The sequence below is a fragment of the Saccopteryx leptura genome, chromosome X, assembly GCF_036850995.1.
Source record: "Saccopteryx leptura isolate mSacLep1 chromosome X, mSacLep1_pri_phased_curated, whole genome shotgun sequence".
NCBI classification, from domain to species: domain Eukaryota; kingdom Metazoa; phylum Chordata; class Mammalia; order Chiroptera; family Emballonuridae; genus Saccopteryx; species Saccopteryx leptura.
This window is the reverse complement of record NC_089516.1, coordinates 40,414,834-40,440,173: the sequence shown is the minus strand read 5'-3', so window position 1 is coordinate 40,440,173 and position 25,340 is coordinate 40,414,834. Positions and strand designations below refer to the sequence as shown.

At 50.3% G+C, this 25,340-nt stretch overlaps 2 protein-coding genes across 12 annotated transcripts in view; both read right to left on the bottom strand.

The window, feature by feature from the left end:
- KDM5C (lysine demethylase 5C) overlaps positions 1-5,034 on the bottom strand; it is a 36,178-nt gene extending 31,144 nt beyond the window's left edge. For 3 of the 5 annotated variants that reach the window (XM_066357532.1, XM_066357536.1, XM_066357537.1), the window contains exons 1-2: positions 4,521-5,031; positions 551-628 (exon numbers count right to left, since the gene is read on the bottom strand). In XM_066357532.1, coding sequence (XP_066213629.1) covers positions 551-628; positions 4,521-4,670 — 228 coding nt within the window. In that variant the 5' untranslated portion in view covers positions 4,671-5,031. Of the gene's footprint in view, positions 1-550; positions 629-4,520 lie in introns of all 5 variants that reach the window. The other 2 variants (XM_066357533.1, XM_066357535.1) reach the window with 2 other exon arrangements.
- An 8,142-nt stretch (positions 5,035-13,176) lies between these two features.
- IQSEC2 (IQ motif and Sec7 domain ArfGEF 2) overlaps positions 13,177-25,340 on the bottom strand; it is an 81,820-nt gene continuing 69,656 nt past the window's right edge. For 6 of the 7 annotated variants that reach the window (XM_066356342.1, XM_066356343.1, XM_066356347.1 and 3 more), the window contains 7 exons: positions 23,070-23,209; positions 22,148-22,273; positions 19,005-19,104; positions 18,339-18,500; positions 16,563-16,736; positions 16,026-16,075; positions 13,177-15,440 (listed from right to left, as the gene is read on the bottom strand). In XM_066356342.1, the coding sequence (XP_066212439.1) occupies positions 14,472-15,440; positions 16,026-16,075; positions 16,563-16,736; positions 18,339-18,500; positions 19,005-19,104; positions 22,148-22,273; positions 23,070-23,209 (1,721 nt within the window). In that variant the 3' untranslated portion in view covers positions 13,177-14,471. The remainder of the gene's footprint in view (positions 15,441-16,025; positions 16,076-16,562; positions 16,737-18,338; positions 18,501-19,004; positions 19,105-22,147; positions 22,274-23,069; positions 23,210-25,340) is intronic. The other variant, XM_066356348.1, reaches the window with a different exon arrangement.

Sequence of the window (25,340 nt, the reverse complement as noted above, 5' to 3'; positions counted from 1 at the left end):
AAACCTCACTTACCTAAGCAAAGGGCTTGGACTTCCTGTACAGAATGAAAGTGAGAGGGAAAAGTCTACCTGCCTGACTCTCTGCACAAATCTGTAATCATATAGTCTCCACACAGACAAGTTTTTGTGTTGTTCCCACCCATCCACCCCATCAAACACCATGGAAGGAAGGTAGGATACACAGGGCTGTGGATGAATTGGATAATGAAGCCATATTCAGCTGGCCAAGCAAGAAAGGGTGTCAGCCAGCCCCACACTTCCCTTTTGTTAAGCCAGGTAGGGAAGGTCAGTTGATAGGGGAACTTCAGAAATAGCAAATCTTTATGGTTAAGGGAAATCCCCAGCATTTGGGCTACCATATCAGAAATGATAAATGCCTGTGTTCTTGGTTATATTCACAGTCCTAAAGGTTTCTCTATGCAACTTCACAGAAGAGAGAATAAAGGCCTAATCAGTAAAGTAACTTAGCCACAGAAAGTATCAGAGAAGAGGGATAAGAGCTCAGGTATTCATTCTCCCAACCCCATCACCAGCTCCTTAGTCTTCTCACCTCTAGTTCATTCAGCCTCTGGATTCGGGGAGTAAATCTGAAGTTGTCCACTTCTACAGCAAAGGGTGGCTGCCAGTCCTGAGGGGGCACAGAGGGGGAAGAGAATTAGGTTATTCCAGCATAGTGCAAGATACTCCATTCACACCTTCCCAGATCTTTAGCCACCCCAGACCTTTTAACCTGGCAAACACCCAGCCCACTACACCATACACAAACTCACAAGAAGTCCTGGCAGCCCCTCAAGTCCACCCTGAATGCCACATGCACAGGCCCTTGGAAACTTCTCCCAAGTCCCTCCCCACAGTTCAGTGCTCAGATTTCAAGAAAGAGAAAGATGGGGCTCAAAACAGTTGACCCCAAACTCTCCCTACACCCACATTAACCCTTCGCTCCCTTGCATGTGCTACAGGACACACAGTCTGAAAGCACCGGAAAGCACACAGGACTTGGGAGTCAGAAGACCTAGGTTCACGTTCTAGCCCCACCACTTACTACCTACAGGATTTTATCTTTCTGTACATATTTCTGCATCTATAAGGCAGAAATATAAACTCTTGCTCTGGCTTCCCAATAAGACCAACACGGAGAATTAAATTGGTTTTCAAATGGAAATGTTATTCAAAGCTGCCATCTTTAAGATTTGACATCCAAGGCTGACCCCAATACCAATACAGATGCAGGGTAGATCAGCTCTGATTCTGGCAGGATTTAAAGGTCTGGGCCTTAGTGTCCGCTTTCTCAGTTTAAAGGGTTTGAGACAGACACAGCAAGGAATAGGGAGCAAGAATCTACACCACTCACCTAGACGGCTCCTTGGGTCCTCCCTCAAATACCTACCTGGTACAGGAAAAGGCTGGGAAGGTGGCTTGGGGTTGGGTGGGGGGTAGGGCGGGGGTAGCATATAAGGGCAGGGATGTCCAACTACAGTAGTTGAGAATGGGAGGTTTGGGGATGAAGAAAGCCAGAGAAAGATAATAAAAGTGGGAAATGCTCTGCCCTGTCAAGCAGAGCTTGTTGTGTCCTGCCCAGAGTGGCTGTGGAAAGCCCTCTTCCTGGTGCCCTGCCATACAGTCCTCTCCTCCCCAAAGCCCTGGCTCTGCTGGGGTGGTGTCAAGAACCCAGAGAAGCCTAGACCAATGCCCTCATTTTACTAATGGGAAAGAAATGTGACTTCACCCAAAACCATATACTGAGTTAATGGTAGATCCAAGACTAGAACGTATGTGCTCTGACTGCCAGCCCAAGGCTCTCTGCAGGCTATCAGTGTTCATGTACACATGTATACGTATGGGGGAAGGGGCGAGGGATGGTAGAAGAAAAGAAAAAGCTGTGGGCCTCCTCTGCATGCACATTTCTAGAAAAGGAGTCAGAGGACTCATACTTGTACCCACACATACTCCCCCCACTCTCCAAGCAACTAGCAAACACCTAGGGCTCACTGAAGCAGGGGCAAAAAAAAAAAAAAAAGAAAAAAAAGAAAAAAAAAAAAGAAAAGAAAAGACTAAAATGTTATGGCTCAAGCCCAAACTTCCCATGCCCTCTTGCCTCCCATTAGCAGGACATTCCCTCAGTGCAGGTAATCCAGGTAGAAAGGTGCTCCAATCCCAGATTCCAGGCACCTTTTTTCCCTGTTAAATCAAATTCTAGATAACAGTAAGCACACCAAGCAACTGACAGGAGGAAATGGCAGAGCCAAAATCCTAGAGCAGGAGCTGTGGGTGCAACAGATAACTGGGGGGAAGGCCAGCAAGCCTCCCTGCCTGGCTCTTCCTGGACCTACGAGCTCCCTCATCCTGCCTTCAGTCCCACACTCCTGTATGCCAAATACTCAGTACGTCAGTATCACCAGGATGGTGCTAAAAAGGTTGGCTACCTGATGCAGGAAGCAAGACCCTCTCAAGGTCCCCTGGGTCTACTCCAGGATACCAACACTCTCCTCCAAACCCATGTTCCCCAAGAGTAATACACTGTTTGCAGAAGTTAGGGGATATCTTACCTCTTCATATTCATATTGAAATATCCCCTAATTTTTGTGAGCAGAGTTACCTGTTTAGCAATTCAGAACCCAATTCGCCCGTCCCCAGGCAAGACTCAGTTTCCAAGCACTCACCCATTACACAGGTTCCCACCCAGGGACCAAGCACCACTTGGGTAACTGCTTCAAATTCCAGCCAGAAGGCTTGGCTACCTAAAGGGGACCTGGGGGCAGCCTTAAATGAGGAAAAAAAACCCAGAACAAAACCAGAAAGTCAGGTCTCCTGAACTGAAGAGAAGCACACTGCTGAGGTAGAGAAGAGAGGCCTAACAAAGGATGCCCCCTCCACATGTCACACACAGACTAGGGACATGTCACTATTCCCCTTCTGCCCTCCTTCCCCAACAAAGAAGGGTAACAAAATCTGCATAAGGCCAGGCTGCCCAGACAAATCCAAGACAGAAAAAAATGGAAATTCAGGCCTCAATCACCCCGTATGTCATATGCTGCCCCCTTGAAGCTGCCCAGGAATCCTGCTTCTCCTTTCGGCTAGCCTTCCTGACCTTTCACTAACCACTGCCACTCCCTCATCATGGATTAGGATACCTCAGAGATCTGTGGCCAAGCTCCAACAAGGAAGAAATTAGCTTACCCAACACCTCCCAGAGGATCCATTTGAAACCAGCCTAGATCTGTGGCAGAGCACCAGAAAGCACCAAGTTGAATAAGGCTTGCGGTGCCCTCCTCAGGTGGCAGTGAGGCTTCCCAACCCACTTCGGCCAGAGACACCTACTCAAAAACACCCTATGCCAGACAAACTCAATTCCTGCCCTTAGAATCCCCAGTGGTGACTGAACACACATATCTCATTTCTCTTCTACACCAGCCTATCCTAGTCTTTGGGGGACTTCTGGCCTGAAGCCAGGCCTAGAAGCAAAGATATGCCCTTTGTCGCTGACCTCTGGGAATCAAGTGTTCCAAAGGAGGCAGACCTCCATAGTTCCATTCTGTTTCTGGGAGTCCAAGAATACCCTATCCTCTGGGACCTCCTACATCCTGGGACAGAGCTGAGTTAAATCCTCTGTGGACTCATACACACACACACACACACACACACACACACACACCCCCAGTCTGACTGGTCCAAGTCTCTCCATAGAAGTCAAATCTGGGAAGGGGTGGTGTGCAGGAGAGGCCTGGATACTGTTTTCAATTAAGAAAAGGGGACAATTCTCTGAACCCATCTCAGGGGAGCCAGATAGAGCATTCCCTGGGAGACTGATTTCCTAACTGATCTACCAAGCTAGGATATTATCATAGAAGGACTGGCCTGGCAGGGTGTGAGTAAATATGAGTCAACTCACAAAGAAGCAAACCAATGACTACATCAAACACCTTCGCAGTTACAATAATTACCACTTATCTAGTGTGTACTCCATATAGACTCTACCTACTTTAATCGAATTTTTGAAAGAACTATTAATGGGACCCATTTCACAGGCTTGGAAAAATTATGTTACTTGTCCAAGGTCACATAGCTGGAAAGGTGCAGAGTGGGGTTTTGAACTCAGGTCTGCCTCCCTTCAGAGATGTGATCTTCCAAATACAACACGCTGCCTGCCTTAAGAGAAGATGCCAGTAGATGGGAGAAAGACCTTATATAGTGCAACCTTAAGGGTGGTCCGGGGTAACTAAGAGATATGCATGTGCCTCTCTGTGAACTCTCCCCGGCCCAGTAGGCACCCCTGTCTAGATCCCTCCCAGAGGTGAATCGAAAAGGCGAGGTGGGATTGGGGGTGGGGTTCTGAACCCAGGTCACTTGGGGGCCTCACATCAGGAGAACCCCTGGCCCCAGCATCCTTTCTCAGACCCGCGCCGCATCTACAGCGGTCCCAGTCACCCCATTTCTCCACATCTAGAGCTGCCCGGAGCCCAAGACTCCCCCGCCGGCTACCCTAGTTTCTCATCCCCGGCCTCGCCGGCCCCGGGCCTTACCGCGGGTGGGCGGATCTTGCAAATCCCGGACTTCTCGGCGATGGGCCGGATTTTCGCGATGTAGCCAAGAGGGTCTCGGAACTCGGCCCAGCTAGGTTCGAACACAGGGCACTCCGGAGGCGGTAGGAAGTCGTCAGACCCCGGCTCCATGGTGGACCCTAGGACTGGAGGACTCGGACAGCCCTTAAGGACTCATGGCGGATGCCGCTGTACGAAACCGAGGGACTGCTCGGAGACTAGGCCCTAAGCGGGACGGCCGCCGCCCGCGGAGGGCTAAGGGGACGTGTGGAGTGCCGCGCTCTGAGAGACACAGGATGACGCTACTGCTGCCGCCTCTTAGTCCTGCTCCGTTCCTTCCAAACTCTGCCGCTGCCCCCCAACTCCTGCAGCCTTCACCACCACAGTTATTTCCCAGCCGCCGCGGCCTTCATCGCAGCCGCCGCCATCTTGGTTTGTCAGCGTCCTCCCCCTTCCCACACCACAACAAACCGGATCCCTCCGCGGGGTGTCCCTCCAAGCCTCATATATCTTGTGTGAGGCCAAGCCCAAGAAGGCCTTCACCCCGTGAAGACCGAGCAGAATCGGTAGGCGTAGGCTCCCTATTTAGAAGAGGGAACTCAAAAGTGGCTCTCAGACTGAGGTCAAATAGTTCCCCTCAGCTGCGGAGGAGCAAAATTGTAATTAAACTGCCGGATCCTTTTTTCCGGATGAACCAGCGGTGCACGTTTAAAGGCCAGTGGTGCGCATGCGCGCTATGAAGACAGACCGGAAGAGAAGCAGGGGTTGGTGGGCGGTATGCTGAAACTGGCACCCCTCCTTCTCGATGACCTCAGCCCTGGCGGGAGCCCCGCCTTAACATTCTCTTCTCCCGGGTCTTTTCGTTGTAGGCCATTGCGAGCGGCCACTTCTGTTATCCCGCGGGTTTTAGGGAGATGGAGTTTCCAGGTCTAGGTGCTAACACCTCTGGAGCTTTGAGAGAAGGAAGGCAGGAGGCTGCTCATTCCCAGGGATTATGGATTTTTAGAATCCTGGGACCCAATAAAAGGAAGAAAATGTTTATTTTGAACGCAGACTTGATGGGGTGGTGAACACACAATACAGTGTACAGAGGATGTGTTCTAGAATTGTGCATCTAAAATCTGTAATTTTTTATTGTGTCACCCCATAAATTCAATAAAAAGGAAAAAGTATATAACAAATAAAATGAAAAAATATTTATTTCATCCACAGTTATGCATAGAAGCCTCTCAAAGATGGGGCTTTCATTCTTACCCACAAAGAGTTGTAAGTCCGCATTTTAATGAACACTTTTCGACTGTTCTGTGTGTGCTTTTATTGTGTGCATATTTGTGGCATGTACTCCTACAAAATAAGCCTGAGTGTATATATGTATTTTAACTATTGGATATTTAGCAACAGTTTATTTATCTGTCACCTATCAGTCCCTCCCATATGAAACACTGTATTTGTGAGCTTACAGTGTACTTATCAAAAATCTGTAAAAGTGGGTTGTATTTATAGTGTATAGCCCCTGTCATATGCATTTGAATACCTACTCTGTGTACATCTACTCCTATTGTGTACATGTTCACTGAGCAGTTTTCTGAATAGGCTTATTGCAACTACTTCAAATGAGTATCAAACCAGTACTTTGCCCATATGTTAGGCATCTGCTGCATTTGAGGATCATCTTTGTTAGTCAACAATGGTGGGCTTACTGCATACAGTTTGAACACCTGCTGTGCGCATATTAGAGTACTTGTATACATGCTGATTAAGTGCTTGTTTGCATTGCCCCATCAGATTGAATTCCTTAAGGCAGTGGCCTTACAGATCCTTAACACTTAGCATAGCAAGCAGTAAATTAATGTTGAATAAATGAAAGAAAAATGAATGTATACTTCTGAGCAGCTTTAGTGTATATTGACTGAAAATAATATAAATTCTTTGCAAACACTTTCTGTGTATACTGTATAAAGCACCTGCTATATGCTTGAATATGTTTGAGAGGGATAGGGAATGGCATTCCTTCATTTAGTTAGTTGTTCCTAATCACATACCATGTTCCAGTTAGGTACATCATTCTGCATTCTTCAGGACTGAGCTAAGGGCAGCCTACCTGCAGGAGCTCACACTCCGGGGTCAAACAGGTCCAACTTCTAGCCCCACTAACTCTCTGCCATCTTCTAATTATGTAACTTTGGGCAAATCCTAACTTCTGAAACATGGATCTTATAATACCTACCTTGCAGGACTGTTGTACTGTACTTGGCACATAGAAGGCCCTTGGTATCTGTTAACTGTTATTTTTATTTCTGAGAGTCAACAACCAATATGTCAAATCTCATTAAGGATCTCTTTTGTTCCAGGCATTGTGCCTAGTGATTTTATACTTTTTATCACCTGAATCTTTATATTACCTTGAATGTTTGAAATCTTGATTTTCACTTGGCTTGTGAAGAAACTTGTCCCAAGTAATACAAATAGTAAGTGGCATCTTTCTAGTTTTCTAGGTGTCAGGAGAACCTCAGCCTCTTTCCACCAGAAACACAGGTGAATGACCCAAGTGAACAACTGTCTGAATGGGAAACAAAAGCTCGGTGAGGTGATACTAATAACAGCAAAATTACTAGCCTCTCATATGAGTAAACATCGAACAGCCGACATAGCTCTTTCATACCAACTATTTCCTCTAATCTTTGCAACGAACTTGGGAAAGATGTAGGTCAATTTACCCATTTTGTAGATGAAGAACCATGTTCCAGAAAGATTGAAAAAATTTGTTCGTTGTTACATAGGAAGTGCTGACTATTGGCCAAATGCTCTTCCTGTCATTTGCTCTCACCAGGAATAGAACTGGGCAGAAGAGTGAAGAGAATGAGGAAGATGGGAGAATATGCCAAAATCTAGGCTGAAGGAAGTTCAACCTTTCCATGTGGAGGCAGCTCAGTGAAGGACAAAGAGCATGAATCAGGAGTTGGGAGACCAGGTTTGATCCAATTCATTCATTCACAAATATTTATTAAATTCCTACTATGCACCAGACATTTTTCTGGGCCCTGGGAATGTAATGGTGACCAGGATAGTCGTGGTCTCTGCTTTCCTGAAGCTGACATTCACCCACTGAGATCGGCCAGGGAGTACCTCATCTCCCTGAACCTTGATTTTCTCATTTATCCAGTGAGGCACCATAATCCCTTCCTCACAGGGTAGTTATGATTAGAGGTAATGATTACTGTTATTCATCAATGGCCAGGTGCTGTTATCCGCGTTTTACAGATAAGGAGCCTGGAGCTCTGGGGTATAAACTTACCCAAGTCACATGGCTACTAAGCAGTAAAGCCCAAATTCAAACCCAAGTCTATCTGACTGCTATACTGCTATACAATTCTGTCTGTAAAAGTCTCAGATGGTGCCTACCCCCCCCCCCCCGACAGTAAGGTGCTCAGGAAATGCGTTCCTTTTCCAAGCCTTAGGTCTTGCTGAGGACCAACCCAAGTTGGGGCACTGCAGGGTTAAGAACTAGGAAGCACCAAGGAGCTCACCTTAAACTGGGGGCTGGACACCTCCCCCCAGGAGAGAGGGGCTGGCATGAAGCTGCTGCAGAGCTATAATTAAGGCTCAGTGGACTCTTGACCACACTCACCCCATTCGTGTTTTCTGGATGAACTGGATGAGTGTGACTTTAAGTCTTACTTTTTTGATTTTTAAATAGGGTATCTTCCAGTTCTGAAGTAGGTGTGAGCTATGAGTTCTGACTCCTAAGAGTTCTAGAATCCATTTCCTCCTGCCATGCCATTTTCTAATCTTCTTCCCCTGTGAGAATCATCTAGCCTGTATTAAAAGAGCCTCCTCAAGATATCAGGGTATCGGCCCTGGCCGGTTGGCTCAGCGGTAGAGTGTCGGCCTGGCGTGCAGGGGACCCGGGTTCGATTCCTGGCCAGGGCACGTAGGAGTAAGCGCCCATTTGCTTCTCCACTCCCACCCCCTCCTTCCTCTCTGTCTCTCTCTTCCCCTCCCGCAGCCGAGGCTCCATTGGAGCAAAGATGGCCCGGGCACAGGGGATGGCTCCTTGGCCTCTGCCCCAGGCGCTAGAGTGGCTCTGGTCGCGGCAGAGGGACGCCCCAGAGGGGCAGAGCATCGCCCCCTGGTGGGCGTGCCGGGTGGATCCCGGTCGGGCGCATGCGGGAGTCTGTCTGACTGTCTCTCCCCGTTTCCAGCTTCAGAAAAATACAAAAAAAAAAAAAAAAAAAAAAAAAAAAAAAAGATATCAGGGTATCTGTGTGAACTCATGATTGCATATATATGGAGAGAGAAAAAGAGGAGGGGAATATAGATGCATATTATGTGCTTAATATATACATATAACAAGAAAAAGATATATTCAAAATAATGATAATTTTAAATGAATTGTAATAGTGGAACAAAATTAAAATCCATAATGCCACACTGATATAAATAAATAAAATGAGGGAAAAGCTCTTTCTTAAAGGAATGATGGAGTTAGAAAATCATCAATAGATTCTCACTTTTTTCAAATGAAAAAGCAAACTTTTAAATCAGCTATAACACGTAGTGCCCAAATCTTGGTTCGCAAATGCTATTCTCAATCTAAAAGAACAAGGACTTCTTGGAAAAAATGGCTGATGCCAGGGCTTGGGCAGGGAAACAACAAGATGAGACTGGAACATCTTGTGGTGCCAACAGAAAAGCAAGTGTTCAGAGAAAAACTGGGTCCTGCCAAAAAGAGCACAGTAATCAGCTTGGAGCACCTCTGGATGGTCAAATGTGGAGCATTTAAACACCAAAATAAAGAATGATATTAACCTGACCAGGCGGTGGCACAGTGGACAGAGCATCAGACTGGGACGCAGAGGACTCAGGTTCGAAGCCCTGAGGTTGCCAGCTTGAGTGCAGGGTCACCGGCTTGAGCATGGGATCATAGACCCCATGATTGTTGGCTTGAAGCCCAAGGTCCCTGACTTGCACAAGAGGTCACTGGCTCGGCTGGAGCCCGCCACCCTGATCAAGCCATGTATGAGAAAGTAATCAATGAACAACTAAAGTGCCACAATTATGAGTTGATGCTTCTAATCTCTCACCCTTTCTGTCTGTCCCTGTCAGTCTTCCTCTCTAGCTCACTTGCTAACAAACAAACAAACAAACAAACAAACAATTCCCTGACCTAACCCACCCCACTCCAATTTGAGTTTCCCCCTTCTTTGTGCCCCCAAGCATGCTGTGCTTATTTCTGGGCCTGTACTTATTATAGTGTATTGGCATAGCATCACTAAGCTGTCCATGTGTGGCTATTTAAATTTAAAGGTAAAACTTTGCTTCCTCAATGGCACTAACCACATTTCAAGTAGCCACCTGTGACTAAGGGTTACCGTATTAAACAGTACAGTTACATGAACATCTCCACCATCACAGAAAGACCTATTGAACAGCACTGGTCTGGAACAAAGGTAAGAACTCTGATATTCTAAGACCTTTGTTCTTTGTTATGTGTTGTCCCTCCCCGTCCACATCCCTAAAGAGATTGGCAGTAAACCCTTTGATATGAGGACAGCCAATGGGCTTCTTGACTTCAGGTACTCAAAGAAATCAAGGGAGGAGCTGAACTACCCCTCCACAGTCTGAGGAATGAGCTTCCCAGGGAGAGGGGGAAGGCGAGGCAGGGATAGCCCAGTGCTAGGACTGCAATGAGGAGGGGAGGAAGAAAGCTGAAGGAAGCATGAGGATGTTCCAAAGGGTCCCAAAATGTTGGTATACAGGAGTATCAGTTAAGTCAACCAAAGATAAATTAGAAAGAACTACTCATTCATTCATTCATTCAAATTAGCCAAATTTTAGTGTCATTTGTGCTGTACTAAGCACTATGCCGGGCAATACTCTGGACAGAAATGATTCAGACCAGTGTCACCCTTGAGCCACTTATATAGCCTAGTGGGGGAGATAATGATGTGAGGGATCTCAGAAAATGTGACCAAGGGCACATTGTGTGAGGGATGGGTCCTTTAAGCCAGTGGTCCCCAACCCCCGAGCCGCGGACCAGTACTGGTCTGTGGGCCATTTGGTACCAGTCCACAGAGAAAGAATAAATAATTTACATTATTTCCGTTTTATTTATATTTAAGTCTGAACGATGTTTTATTTTAAAAAAAATGACCAGATTCCCTCTGTTACATCCATCTAAGACTCACTCTTGACGCTTGTCTTGGTCACGTGATACGTTTGTCCGTCCCACCCTAAAGGCCGGTCCGTGAAAATATTTTCTGATATTAAACCGGTCCGTGGCCCAAAAAAGGTTGGGAACCACTGCTTTAAGCCCATCTCACAAGAGTGAGAAAACCTTCATCAAGGATGTTGAGGATAGATAACCTATCTGGCAGGGGAAGGCACAGGTAAAATACAGTTGACGCTTGAACAATATGAGGGACAGGGGTAAGGGTGCTGACCTACTGCAGATCAGAAATTTGCATATAAGTGGACCCATGCAGTTAAACCCGTGCTGTTCAAGGCTCAACTGTAGCCTGACCTGTGGTGGAGCAGTGGGATAAAGCGTCAACCTGGAAATGCTGAGGTCGCCGGTTCGAAATCCTGGGCTTGCCTGGTCAAGGCACATATGGGAGTTGATGCTTCCTGCTCCTCCCCCCTTCTCTCTCTCTGTCTCTCCTCTCTCCCTCTCTCTCTGTCTCTCCCTCTCCTCTCTAAAATGAATAAACAAACAAACAAACGAACAAGGCTCAACTATACTGAGTTTGGAAATTACACACAGGCTTTTTCAGGGAACAGTGAATGGAAGTCCGACATGTGGGCATAAAATGAGTTAGGACTACAAGAAATCAGCTGGGGCCACATGGTCGAGAACCCCCAATGTCAAGACAAGGAGTTTACACTTCTTTCTGTAGGTGGCCGAAAACAGCTCATTGTGTGTCTGGCAGGAAGGAGGCATTCTACTCACAAGTGTGTATTAACAGTTGTCCTACAAGATTATTATCCTTATTTTACAGGTGAAAGACCAAGCTTTGAGGGGCTAGGTAACTTGCTAAAGGCAACACAATCAAGTCTGTGACTGAGCCAGGATTTGAGTGCTAGAATTGAGCTTTGGGAAGACAAAACCAGCATCAAACTGAAGGTGGAAGAAGTGGCAACTTAAGACAGTGAAGCTTGGTCTACCAGGGAAGAAACAAAAAAGTGCTGATTGGACTTAATTCCTGATTCTCTGGGTCTAACCTCTTCAAACACTTAGGTCTGGTCCTCAAGGAGGCATTAAATGCTTAGCTGGCCCCAGCTGATGCTTTTGCTCAAATGTGTCTATGAGGAAGGAAACAAACATTGGTTCAAGATGCTAAAGAGTAGGGCCATCCAAAGCATGCCCTTTCAAAAGCCATTCGAGACTCTTAAAAAGCACTAAAAATCTTGACTGCTGCTTCCAGGGGCCCTGCTGACCTTAGCCAAGAGTGATTGCTTTGCCCCATTCCTCTTGGTTCTTCCAAGGCCTAGGACATAATCAGTGGTGCTGGAAACATTTCCACTTCATAGGGAAGCTGTTTGTGTGACTGGAAAGGGACCTAGCCTAGAAGTCAGAAACCCCCATCCAGGCTCGCTCTGTGGCCTTGGGAAAGATCCTTCTCTTGTCTGGGCCTGTCCCTTCCTCTGTAAACTAAAGGGAGTTCAGCTGTTTGTTATCCAACTTTCTAATACTATACACAGAGCTTTTTTTTTGAAGCTGGAAATGGGGAGAGACAGTCAGACAGACTCCCGCATGCGCCCGACCGGGATCCACCCGGCACGCCCACCAGGGGCGACGCTCTGCCCACCAGGGGGCGATGCTCTGCCCCTCCGGGGCGTTGCTCTGCCGCGACCAGAGCCACTCTAGCGCCTGGGGCAGAGACCAAGGAGCCATCCCCAGCGCCCAGGCCATCTTTGCTCCAATGGAGCCTTGGCTGCGGGAGGGGAAGAGAGAGACAGAGAGGAAGGGGGGGGGGGGTGGAGAAGCAAATGGGTGCTTCTCCTATGTGCCCTGGCCGGGAATCGAACCCGGGTCCCCCGCACGCCAGGCCGACGCTCTACCGCTGAGCCAACCGGCCAGGGCCACACAGAGCTCTTATAATGTACCTAGTCCCTGGCTTTCTGGCCCAGTCCCCTCCCCCCAAGGACAGAAATATAGCCAGCTATGGAGAGGGGAGAGGACTCCAGGGCAAAGCCAGGCCAGCCACAGGAAGGGGAAGTATAGATGCCATAAGAGTAGAAGAAAGTACCCAGCCTGTGAACAGAAGAGAAGGGAACTACCTTGCTGAGCGCCTACTCCACACTGTCTGTTTGATGTTTGTTACTTCTGTGTGGCAACGGTTCATCACCCCAAGTTTTAAACTGAGACACCAAACTCAGAGAGGGTATCTTTCCCAAGTGCACATACCTAGCAAGGAAAAACCCACAGCCCAGAGCCTCCACACTCTTTCATGCAGACTGTTAATAAAATGATAGAAAAACCTCCCTCACCCCAAAGCATTCCACCAGTCCAGCTACCTGAGCTTCTCCCGTTAGTGCCTCCCCTCCCGGGGCTAAGGGCCTCTCTCTCCACAGGCTCCACCACGTCGGCGGGGGGCATAAGGAGGAGGCAGAGGCGGGAGGTGAGCACAAGGTCTTTTATGAGGCATCAAATATACATTCTTATATACATGGAGGAAAAAAGACAATGCCTGAACCCCAGCTCCTCTCGACACAGCCCCTCCCGCTGCTGCCCTCCCCTGCCCCCAGGCCCCACAGTCCCTGGCCCTTCATACGGCCAGTGTCTGTCAGTTTCTACTGTAATCCATGGTGGAGAGGGAGAAGGAGGCAGGAACTGAGAAAGGAGCTGGATACGTGGGGCAAGAAGAGGAGCTGGGGTTTGTAAAAAATATATTTATAATAAATAAACAGGGCTGTAAAGGGGCTGGAGAGGCAGCGGAGATTCTGATGGACAGAAGGATTCAGGCATCCTGGCTCCCAGCCCCCACTCTAATGGCTTCAATCTCTACCTCGGGAGGGGCATCGTGGGTTCATGGTGACCCTTTGGGAGCCTCTCACCTCAGGGCTGATGCTGGGTGCCCTGCCCCAGTGAAGTGTGTGTGGGTGATATCTGTAAAGTGCATCGCCTTCGGTTGTAAGTGGGGCAGGTATAAGGGAATGGGGGGCATGCAATATGGGTGAAGGAGGGCAGTGCCCTTCTCATCCCAGACCTGAGCCCCCCCCACCAAACCTGCGTGGACTTTGATGAGAATAAGAACGTTGCCAAGAGATGCAAGGTCCTGCAGCTGAAGAGGTCTGGGCTAGGGCACAGACTGGCTCCGAAGAGGAAACACTGCCCCCATCTGGGGGGCAGCATAAGTGGGGCCCACCCACATAATGCACGAACAGTCTACGTCCTCCGGCTGGCGGAGAGACACGTGGAAGTGTGTAGCCAGACCCTGAGATCAGAGAGAAGGCCGAGCCCTAAGGTTTGGCCACAACTCTACAGAGCTCCCTCTTAAGCCCCACATGGCCAGAGGCGCCCTCGGGAAGCCTTTGCCTTCACTCCATTTGATACCTGCCCTTCCCTACCAGCCAGAGCTGACAGGAAGCTCACACTGGCGCGGAGGTCTGAGGCTACCCCGTAGACCTAGGGTGTGGGGGGAGAGGATGAAGAAAGGAAAAAGAGGAGGATCTCCAAAAGGTCCTCACCACTCCCCAGGGCTCGAGCCCTGTGTCCAGGCTTCAAGTGTCAAGGATCCTCGAATCTGGAAGGAAACCCCATGGCAACTGTTGGGTTTAGAGGAGGGGTCCTGAGGCAGGGAGGAAGTGGGAAGGCGGATATTTGTATGTGTATATATATTTTGGAAAAACTGAGGAAGCAGAGATGGTGCAAGGCCCCTCTCCTGTGGATTTCCCAGACCTCTCTAGGCCTCAGCTCACTGTCTTCATTCATCAGACCACGGTGCTGATCCGACTTGGCTTGGCCTTAGGGTTTGCAGTGGGTGGGTTGGCCGTTCCGGCGGGCCCAGAGGCGTGCAGTGGGCCGTGGGGAGAGGTGGGCGGCAGGGGTGAGTGCGGGGTGTGGGGGGAGGGTGGGGGCAGAGGTGGGTAGGAGGGGTGTGGTGGAATGGGTGAGTGCGGTGACAATGGTGACTGAGGATGGTGGGGGTGGGAGTAGGAGCCCCCTGGTGGCCGAGATCCTGGGCCTCCAGAGGCCCCCGCTGCTGGCATCATCTGTGGGTGGTGGCTGAAGATGAAGTGCTTGGGACCTTGTTTGTGAGCTGGAGGGTGCTGGGGAGCAGGACTGTACAGGGGCAATGGGGATGTGGGCTGGTGCAGGGGGTGGCGGCCATGTGGCACAAACTGAGGGTGTCCTCCAGCCCCCCGTCTGGGAGCTCTGCCTGGCCGGCCCAAAGTATAGTGCTGGGGGCCTGGAAGTGGGCCATGGGTGTGGAAGTGGCGATGTGGCCCCACAGGTGGGGCTGAGGCGGGAGGTGGTGGAATGGAGCCCAGTTGAGGCAGGGGTGGGGGCTGCTGAGGAGGTGGGGGGAGAGATGGCTGCTGGGGTGGGAGGTAGGGTGGCGGGGCAGGGCCTGGTCCTTGGCAATACTGGGCATGCAGGGCCTGGAGCTTGGACTGCCCATCGGGCAGCACCCCCAGGCCACCGTGGCTGTGACCATGGTGGTGGTGGTGGTGGTGGTGGTGGTGGGTGGAAGAAGCAGATGAAGAGGAGGCAGAGGCCTGGCCTGTTGTTGGTGGTGGCATCTGGAAGGGCCCCTTGCCCCGCTTGCTTCCAAATAGGGACCCAAGGAAGGATGAGGAGTTGGAGATGGGCCTCTGGCTCTTGTACTCCTCTGGCGGCGGGGGTGGGGGCGGAGGTGGCATCCTCTGGTGAGGGCGTGGACTGCTAATAACGGACCCCTGGAAGGGGGAGGGCTGAAGTCAGGCCAGTGTGGACGTCCTAAATCCCCAACCCTAAACGCCCCCTGCACCCTGAGGACGGCAGCTGGGGAGACAGGAACCGGCACAGCATCGTGAGAACCGAGTCACAGTCCTGTACTTGTACACGAAGCTCCCCAGCTTGCAGAGCTCTGCTGTCACTTCTACTATCTCATCTGAGCCTCAGCTGGGGGAGGAGGATTAGCGCTCCCTCCTCCTCCTCCCCATTTTGCAGGCAGAGAGAATGTCAGGCCCAGACAGACAGAGTGATTCGCTCAGGCTCCAAGAGCAGGACTTGGAGGTAAGAGCTCCTGGTGGCTCAACTCCAAGGGCCTCACTACTCAGAGTCGGCCCAGGAGTTGAGAGGGGGCTCGAGAGAGTGGAAGACAGACTGAGAGACAGGCAGAGCGAGGACAGGCAGAGCTGAGGACAGATGGAGAGAGCGCTTGGCTGGGAGAGGGAGCTGCAGGGTTCCCACAGGGAAGGGGGGAGCAGGACCCCTCCTCCGGGGTCCACGGCAGGGCAGGGCTCATGCACAGGATGAGTTGGGCAGGAGCTGGCACTTACTTCGATGGTGCTGTCCAGCGATCCCACGCTGTTACGCCGCCCCCGCTTCCCTGCACCCACAAGCAAGGAGCCCAGCGTCAGAGTGGCAGCCCCCTCCCCACTCTGCTGGGCTCCAGAGCTGGGCCCCCGGCCTGGGCCACTCCCAGGGACAGACACCCTTATTCCCTTCCCTACCCCCCCCTGTTGAAGATGGGGGGTGGAGAAGAGGAGAGGTGGAGAAGGAGGAACAAAAGGAGGAAGAGATGGAGAAGGAGGAGAGGTGGTGCTGGAGAAACAGAAGAGGAAAGAGGAGGAGAGGGGAGCAGCAGAGATGAGCTCAGACTGCGGACCCACTTTCACACTCCTGGCCCAAACCCTGGGCTCCTCCTGTTCTGACCTGGCTCCCAGGCCCCTGCAGCCCAGCGCCCAGGGCTCTGGAGGAAGGCAGGGGCAAGCATGTGTGGCGGGTGCAGGGAAGGCTGCTGGTCAGTGGAAGGAGGCAAAGAGGACACAGGGCCCCCTGTCTCCCCAGCCAGGGCGGGGGCCCAGAACACTTGCCTGCATCCGAGAGGTCTCGCAGGGAACTGCTGAGCGCGCCCCGTTTGAGCCCGTCGCCTGCCCCGTAGGTGTCCTCCAGGCTGCTTCGGGCCAGCGTGCCGTTCACCGAGTCCTTGGTGCCTCCGGGCTGCGAAGCGTTTGGCCGCATCATGCCTTTCTGCTTCTCCAGCTCCGCTGGGTGGCAGTGGGGGGAGATAGGGGTCAAAGGTCAGAAACAGGGGCGAGAGGCCACCTGACTGACCCCAGCCCTCCGTGGGCCTTTCTCCTCCTGGCTCGCTCTGTTCCCAGAGCTTCTGCTTTGCCCCTTGGACCTCCAGCATGTCCCCACAACCTTCAGCTACATTTCCCAAGGCCCCTGCAGTGCCCTGCCCATCTGGCACCATCTCCTCTGGCGTGGTCTTCCCTTCCTCCGTCTTAGTGCCTGCTCCTCCTCCGCTCATCCTTCTTGCTTTCCCCTCCCCTGCTCACTCTCCGTTTGGTCTCCTAAACCAGCCCTGCCCTTCCAAACAGAGCTTCACTGTGACCAGTTCGCAGTCGGGGCACGAAGACCCTTCTCAACTATGGCAGAGGGCAGTTGTTCCAGAGTCCACTCAGTTCTCAGACACCTTGCTCCAGAGCAGACAGTTCCTGGAAGGACAGGAGCAGGAACCGGACAGGAATTGTGTCCTCTAGTATGTGCCAGCAATACGCTCGGAACTATGTATTCATGACCTCTCTCAATCCTCACAAGAGCTCGGAGGTAAATGGTATATCCACATTTTTCAGAAGAAGAAACTGAGAATCCAAGAAATCACAGAGCTTGCCTAGGGGCATACAACTGGAAAGGGGGGAACCGACATTCGGGAAGCCGGTCTGCCTGAGCCAAGAGGCTGCAGAGGCTATGGAGCTGTCTCTCTCCCTACCTTCATCTTGGTATACTTAGCCCTCTCTCTGAATGGCCCAGGGACTCAAGGGTCTAGTGAACTGGAATGTGTGACTCTGCCTTGCTGAGGAGTAGAGTAGACCCTGGAACTGTGAAGGCCTCACCAAAAAGCTATCTGCCACCTCTCTCTCTCTCTGTCTCTCTCTTTCTGCCTCTTTCTCCTTAACGACATGTTACTTATCTGGGACCGCTTAGTCTGGAGAAGGAAGAACTTGGACGGCATTGAGAAGAGTGAGATGTAATCACTATTTCCCATTATATATGATCAAAATGACTGGGTGTAGGCCCTGGGAGCTGGGAGGATGGGTCACTGGGGCTCAACTGAGGAACTGGCATGTGAGGAGAGGAGAGGAGACGCTGAGAAGAATAACATTTGCTGGTCACCCAGGATGTTCAACACTGGTGTCCTACTAGCATGAAGGACACGATGTTGGCCTTATCTCACTGAATCGCCACAACTCGGTGAAGGAGATTTCATCATCCCAATTCCACGGAGGAAGAAATTGGGACTCAGACAGTCAAACAACTTGCCCCAGCTTATCCAGATAATAAGTAGCATACCTGGGATCTGAAACTAAAGTCCTACCTCCAATACCCTGATTCTTCTCCCTGTTGCCTTTCATTAGAAAGAAGAGTTGCTCATAATTAGGGCTTGGAATAATAATCAGAGGTTGACAGGTAATGAGCCCTTTGTCACTGAAGGTATTCAAGAAGAGGTGGAAGCGTTCCTGAAATGAGGGTAGGAAGGTTGGGCAAGCTAACCCTCAACTCTGAGATTTTCAGAGGACAGGATTCTTGGTGTCGACAGGGCTCTGTATCAGGATGGGGGAAGGAGACATGGTGGGGTTACTCACACTCCACGCGGTATTTCTCCATCTCCTGCACCTCAGCGATGGACTCACGAAGGTCAGATGTGAAGCGCAGCCGATCCTGGAGGCTGGGAGCATTGAAGATGATGAGGACTTTTCGCTCCCCGCCAGGTACTGCAGACAGCAACTTGATCCCAAACTGGTAATCTGTGGGGCAAATGGGGGGGGGGGGGGGCTCTGTCAGGACTGAAGCAAGGTGGCTGAAATGCATAATAATTTTTCTAATGTTCAACTCTGATTGAGTCCCTTCTCTGCTCAAGCACCTTCAGTGGCTCCCCTTTGTTCCCAAAGTCCCCAAGAATGTCCTGGGAGTCATGGCCCTGTTACTCCCTCTTCTCTGGGATGTAAAGGTGCACTGAACTCGATCTGCTCCTACAGCCTCTTCCTTTACCACCTCTACCTCTACTCACATTGCTTCTTCTGCTCAGAAGTCCACCTAACAAAGCTCCTCTGGCTCAGTTCTTCAAAGCGCAATGTTATCACCACCAGAAAACGTCCTCTACCTTAGCCTGCCCTACATTCCAGAACCGAGTAGGTGACCTTAGCCCGGTTATAAAGGACTCCAAAACCTGGAGCTTGGTGCGGATGAAAGATGAGCATGGGGGCCATCACATAGACTGTTGAGACGGTGGGACCCAAGAAGGGACTCACATGAATTCTGGAAGAGCTGCATGTGCATCTCCACTAGGGGAAAGGACTGACGGAAGCTGTACGTCACCAAGATCTTCTTCTTCTGGAAAATTTTGGTGACCTTTGACAGGAGTGGGAAAAAGACAAGAGGCAGGGTTTTGGGTGGGGAATTTCCAAACGGCACCTATTTCTCATCACCCGCCCCCCCGCCCTCCCACTGCCACTAACAGACACATACACACAAACACACATGCCCACAAACTGGGGAGAACTGAGGCTTGAGGAGAACAGGAGAGGCAGGAGAAAATGCAAGTTCCTGATGTAATGATGACACACAAACAGGAGTTTACAATTTTCACAGAAAGTAACTGAATGCTGCTCCCTCCAGGAAGCCTGTCCTCACACTCCACACAGATCTACCCCCACCTCCCAGAGTGCTGGTCAGTGCCTTTCACCGTCAGGCTTGAGGAGAGTGCTCTGAGGCTGTGGTTGCCCGCTGAGGGACGGGTAGCCCCCAGAGGTAGGAGTCTGGTCTTCATGTATCACACCCACCCCCATGGGTCCCAGCATACAGTGGCAATCTTCGCTGAACCGATGTATACAGATAATGTATTCCTTTAACAACCCAATGTCTTTTTTTTTTTTTTCTTTTTCCGAAGCTGGAAACGGGGAGAGACAGTCAGACAGACTCCCGCATGCGCCCGACTGGGATCCACCCGGCACGCCCACCAGGGGCGACGCTCTGCCCACCAGGGGGCGATGCTCTGCCCCTCCGGGGCGTCGCTCTGCCGCGACCAGAGCCACTCTAGAGCCTGGGGCAGAGGCCAAGGAGCCATCCCCAGCGCCCAGGCCATCTTTGCTCCAATGGAGCCTCGGCTGTGGGAGGGGAAGAGAGAGACAGAGAGGAAGGAGTGGGGGTGGAGAAGCAAATGGGCGCTTCTCCTATGTACCCTGGCCGGGAATCGAACCCGGGTCCCCCGCACGCCAGGCCGACGCTCTACCACTGAGCCAACTGGCCAGGGCCAACAACCCAATGTCTTTATCAAGTACTTGGGCACTCTGGTCTCAACTAACATAGGTCAACACCTCAGTCAGTCTGTAAGTAGAGCAGTGTCTGCAATTTGCGTTTAAAATCAAATTACTTAATTTCAGGAGGGTTACAGTGTACAGTTAGGTAAAATACTTTTTTAGTTATTCAGACTGTGAGCTCCTCAAGAACAAGGACTGAGTGTCAGCCATCTCTGTTTACTTAGTGCTTAGCTTGGGGCTGGACGCAGACAAGGGTCAGTGCATGATGGGTGTTGAAACATTCATTCAGCAACTGTACGGGCAGGCACTCCTCTGGGTTAGGCTATTCTACAGCTCACCTCTTATTTCATCCTTAGGACAACTCTATGAGATGATAGTGAGTAGTCCCTTTTCACAGAGGAGAAAATGAAAGCTTAGAGAGGGCACTGGAAATGCTTTGTCTAAAGCAGTGATTCCCAACTGGGAGTGACTTTGCACCTACCCTAGGGGACATTTTGTAATGTCTGGAGACATTTTTTTTTTTTTTTGTATTTTTCTGAAGCTGGAAACGGGGAGAGACAGTCAGACAGACTCCCGCATGCGCCCGACTGGGATCCACCCGGCACGCCCACCAGGGGCGACGCTCTGCCCACCAGGGGGCGATGCTCTGCCCATCCTGGGCGTGGCTATGTTGCGACCAGAGCCACTCTAGCACCTGAGGCAGAGGCCAAGGAGCCATCTCCAGCGCCCGGGCCATCTTTGCTCCAATGGAGCCTTGGCTGCGGGAGGGGAAGAGAGAGACAGAGAGGAAGGAGGGGGGGTGGAGAAGCAAATGGGCGCCTCTCCTGTGTGCCCTGGCCAGGAATCGAACCCGGGACCTCTGCACACCAGGCCGATGCTCTACCACTGAGCCAACCGGCCAGGGCCCTGGAGACATTTTTGGTTGAAGAAGTGATACAGACATTTAGAAGGTAGAGATCATGGTGCTGCTAAATATCCTACAATGCACAGAACAGTTTCCACAACAAAGAATTATTCGGCCCCAAATGTCAATAGTGCTGAAGTTGAGAGATCCTGCTCTAAAGAAGAGAAGATCAAGGGGGACAAGTCACTATCCTCAAATCCCTGAGCAGAGGGAGAACTTGTTCTCTGTGATCCCAACGGTTGAGTGACAGTCGCTGGAGGAAATCCACTGGGAAACAACTTCTAGCAGTCAGAGCTGCCTGACTGGGAAACCGGCTGCCAAGGCAGCCTTCTATCCTCGCAGTCCTCCGAGCGGGGGCCACGCAGGAAGCTGGTTCTTGACCCAGTAAGAAACTGGACAGAACATCCTGAAATTCCCTCCCCACCTACAGGGTCCGTGGAGTCCCAGCTCCAAAAGACACATATTAACACTGGTGATGAGAATCGGTTTTTTGTTTGTTTGTTTTTGTATTTTTCTGAAGCTGGAAATGGGGAGAGACAGTCAGACAGACTCCCGCATGCGCCCGACCGGGATCCACCCGGCACGTCCACCAGGGGGCGATGCTCTGCCGCGACCAGAGCCACTCTAGCGCCTGGGGCGGAGGCCAAGGAGCCATCCCCAGGGCCCGGGCCATCTCTGCTCCAATGGAGCCTTGGCTGCGGGAGGGGAAGAGAGAGACAGAGAGGAAGGGTGGAGAAGCAGATGGGCGCTTCTCCTGTGTGCCCTGGCTGGGAATTGAACCCGGGACCTCTGCATGCCAGGCCGACGCTCTACCGCTGAGCCAACCGGCCAGGGCGATGAGAATCAGTTTTAACAATCACCTCAAGCACCCTGATCTTCCAAAGGTTTCACACTGACCCCAGAGTCACAGCTTTGCCTCCCTCCACTCAAGCTGTCAGTATATTGAGGTGGATGGGGACATTTCCTCCCACTCCCCAGGCTGTAAGCCTTTCATCTCCCTTGTTCCTCACACAGTGCTGTCTGCCTCCCTGTGGCTGTCACTACCTCCAAATGGATCTGGGAGGTAAAGCAGGGGCATGGGCGGTCCAAAGCTTGTCCAAGATCACACAGATCACATGGCAGAACACCGCAGCCACTATCTCTCCACCACTAATGTTAAAATGGTTGGCAGTTCACAGGGGCCCAGCTCATCACCACCTCTTCTCCATCTCCTCTCCCACAGTGCTCTTACCACGAGGAGGTCGTTGAAGAGAAAGACTTCCCGCTGATGCAATCCTAGCCTCTGGGGGCGGTTTGGATCTGGCACCTCATAGAGCTGGCAGCAGCAAACCAGTCTGCGGTGAGGAAGAGACAGGACCTAGATAGGCATGAAAAATAGGTGTCAGCAAGACCAGCTTCAAGCACCTTACTATGGACCGCAAAAGGACATTTACCTCTGATACATATCGTTTTCACTCAGACACAAGGAGCCTAAGAAACTAAGGCCCGGGCTTTCTGCTCCTTGCCTCTGTCTGGGTGACTCTTTCTGTCTGGAATGCCTTTCTTGCCCAGCTTCATAGGGTCACATTCTATTCTCCCTCCAAACCCAAGTTCCACCCTTATCTCTTCCAAGAAGCCATTCCTGCTCTCCATGGACTGAAAATGACTTCTCCCTCCTTTGTACTCCCCTATACTAACTGTAAGGCAGAAGTATTGTGTCTTTGTCTGACAGCCTCTCCTCCCTGTTCTGTGCGTGCCCCCAGGGACAGACACCATGTCTGATTCATCTGCATCCCTAGTGCCCAGTGAAATGCTGGGCTCAGTGGAAAGGCATTTGTCAATGTTTGTTGATTAAAAGACTAGGGGTATGTTCTTGACTTTGGTTATCAACTATTGGCTTGGCTCCTCACTTGGGACAGACAGGCAAAACCAGAGATGGGAAGGACGCTAAGATTCATACAGCACCCACTGATGCCTTGCAGGGTACTAGATGCATTCCCACAGGGCATCGAGCATCTCACTCAGTGTCCACGTGACCCCCAAGGAATGTATTACCACCCACTGCATTCAGCAAGTGAGGTGGGCCTAGGGCTCAGAGAGCGGCACTGACTTACCACTTAGTGGCAGAGGCAGACTCAAACCCTGTCCCCTCTGAAGTCTCACAAGTCACTTACTGGTTTCTTGCCCACAATCATGCGCTCCACAGCCTGCACCTGGGACACATGGTCATCGTTGGTCCGCAGTTCGCGCCCCTGGATGCGCTGGTAGATGCCCACCAGGAGGTCACGAGGGATGTCTTCACCATTGTCAACCCCTGGGTTGGGGGAGTAACAGAAATATACGGCATAAATGCGGAGAGTGTGTGGCAGGGGTTCCCCATAGCAACCAATGTGCAGGCCTGGGCCATAATAATGGCCAGGACTAGAAGGAGTGGGCACCCCGACCCCTCAGTCAGGATCAGCCAGGAAAGGCACCCTTCAACCACATAGCCAGTTGCTTTCCTCCCCAGCGTAGGGATTTTTTCTAAACAACTCAGATCATACTGTGATTAAAACAATCAGATACTTTTTGTTTTTGCCTTTCTGATTAGCAAAAATAATGTTAAATGATAATATCCAGTGTTAGTAAGAGTGTAAGGAAGTTGGCACTTATATGAACGTAACTGTTTTGGAAGGTAATTTAGAAAGAGCCTAAATATTCAGTGATTCCTCTTCTAGGAATCTGCCCTATGGATTACTCAAAAATATGTACAAAGACATACGCACAAGTGCTACTGAGGGAAAAAGCTAAGTAAAGCTGAGTATAGCTGTTTAATAAAATAATTTATAGCTATTAAAAACTTGATGTTTATAAAAAGCAGGAGAAAATTTCTGTAGCAGGTTAAGTGAAAAGAGCAGAATAAATTGCATATGTGATCTTTACCTTATAAAAAGTTACATAAGCATAGGAAAAAAGACTAGAATACACTAAAATATCAACCATGGTTGCCTCTAGGGGGCAGAATTTTGGGGGTGATGAAAAGAAATGTTCTAATTTTTTTTATATTTCCAAAAGTTCTGGAATGAAGCAGGTATTCATTTCGTTTATTTACTTAATAACCGGAGGGGAAATATATACATATATACACACATATACATATGTAGAGAAGGAGGGAGGGAGAATGAATGAGTGAACAAGTAACTAGTGATGGGATTCTGGGAAATGGCTCCAGATGGCCTCTGATCTGTTTCCCTCCTCCTGTCTGCCATCTTCCTCCACTCCTGACTGTCTTCTGAGCAAACCCACTGACTACCTTCTGCTGGAGAAAGTGTTTTCTCCTTTATAAATACCATGCCTTCTCCTCGGATAGGCGCTAAAAGAAAATCCTTCATCATACGTCATACCTCAGCTGGCAGAGGGCTTAAGCTCACTGATTATGAAAACCCTGGAGGTCAGCAAATATATCTCGTCTGTTTTCTTTTTCCACAATTCTATTTCCCTCTTTTGTTTCTGTTTCAATAATCCTAACATCTGTACCATTTTTAAGAGGCTGCTCTTTGATGAGAGGCAGGACCTGACATCAATACCATAAAACAAGAAAAAAAGTCAAGGTGACACCTTTAATCTGGCAGTCAAGGACCTTGTATATTGGTTCCAACTGACCTTTCCAACTGGATTGACTGCCCCATCTCGACTGCTCTCCAGACAACTTTATATTTTCCTACTTCTGTGCCTTTGTTATTCTGACTTCTAGATAAGCCCTACTTTATTGACATTCTGGCACATTATCTGTGCCTTAAAATGAATACTGCTTCCTCTAGGAAGTGTTGGAGGTGGGCTCTCCCTCCTCTGAGCTCTGTCTCATACTTCTGGCCCGATGACATTGTCGTCTGACATCACCCTTTTTTTTTCTGTTTTGTGTTGTCTCTGGTATTATAACCCAGTTTCTCCCACAACCAGGGAGCCCTCTTGGGGCAGAGACTATAGCAGACGTCCCTCCACTGTCCTTAGCACCCAGCATTGCACCTGGTACACATGAGGCACTTGGTGAGTGTCAAGTGGTTGGCTGGATGGTTGAGTTAAAAAATAAATGCGCCTGACCAGGAGGTGGCGCAGTGGATAGAGCGTCGGACTGGGATGCAGAAGACCCAGGTTCGAGACCCCGAGGTCGCCAGCTTGAGCGCGGGCTCATCTGGTTTGAGCAAGAGCCCACCAGCTTGAACCCAAGGTCGCTGGCTCCAGCAAGGGGTTGCTCGGTCTGCTGGAGGCCCACGGTCAAGGCACATGTGAGAAAGCAATCAGTGAACAACTAAGGTGTTGCAAAGCGCAATGAAAAACTAATAATTGATGCTTCTCATCTCTCTCTCTTCCTATCTGTTTGTCCCTGTCTATCCCTCTCTCTGACTCACTATCTGTCTCTGTAATTAATAAATAAATAAATAAATAAATAAATAAATGCATAAAGA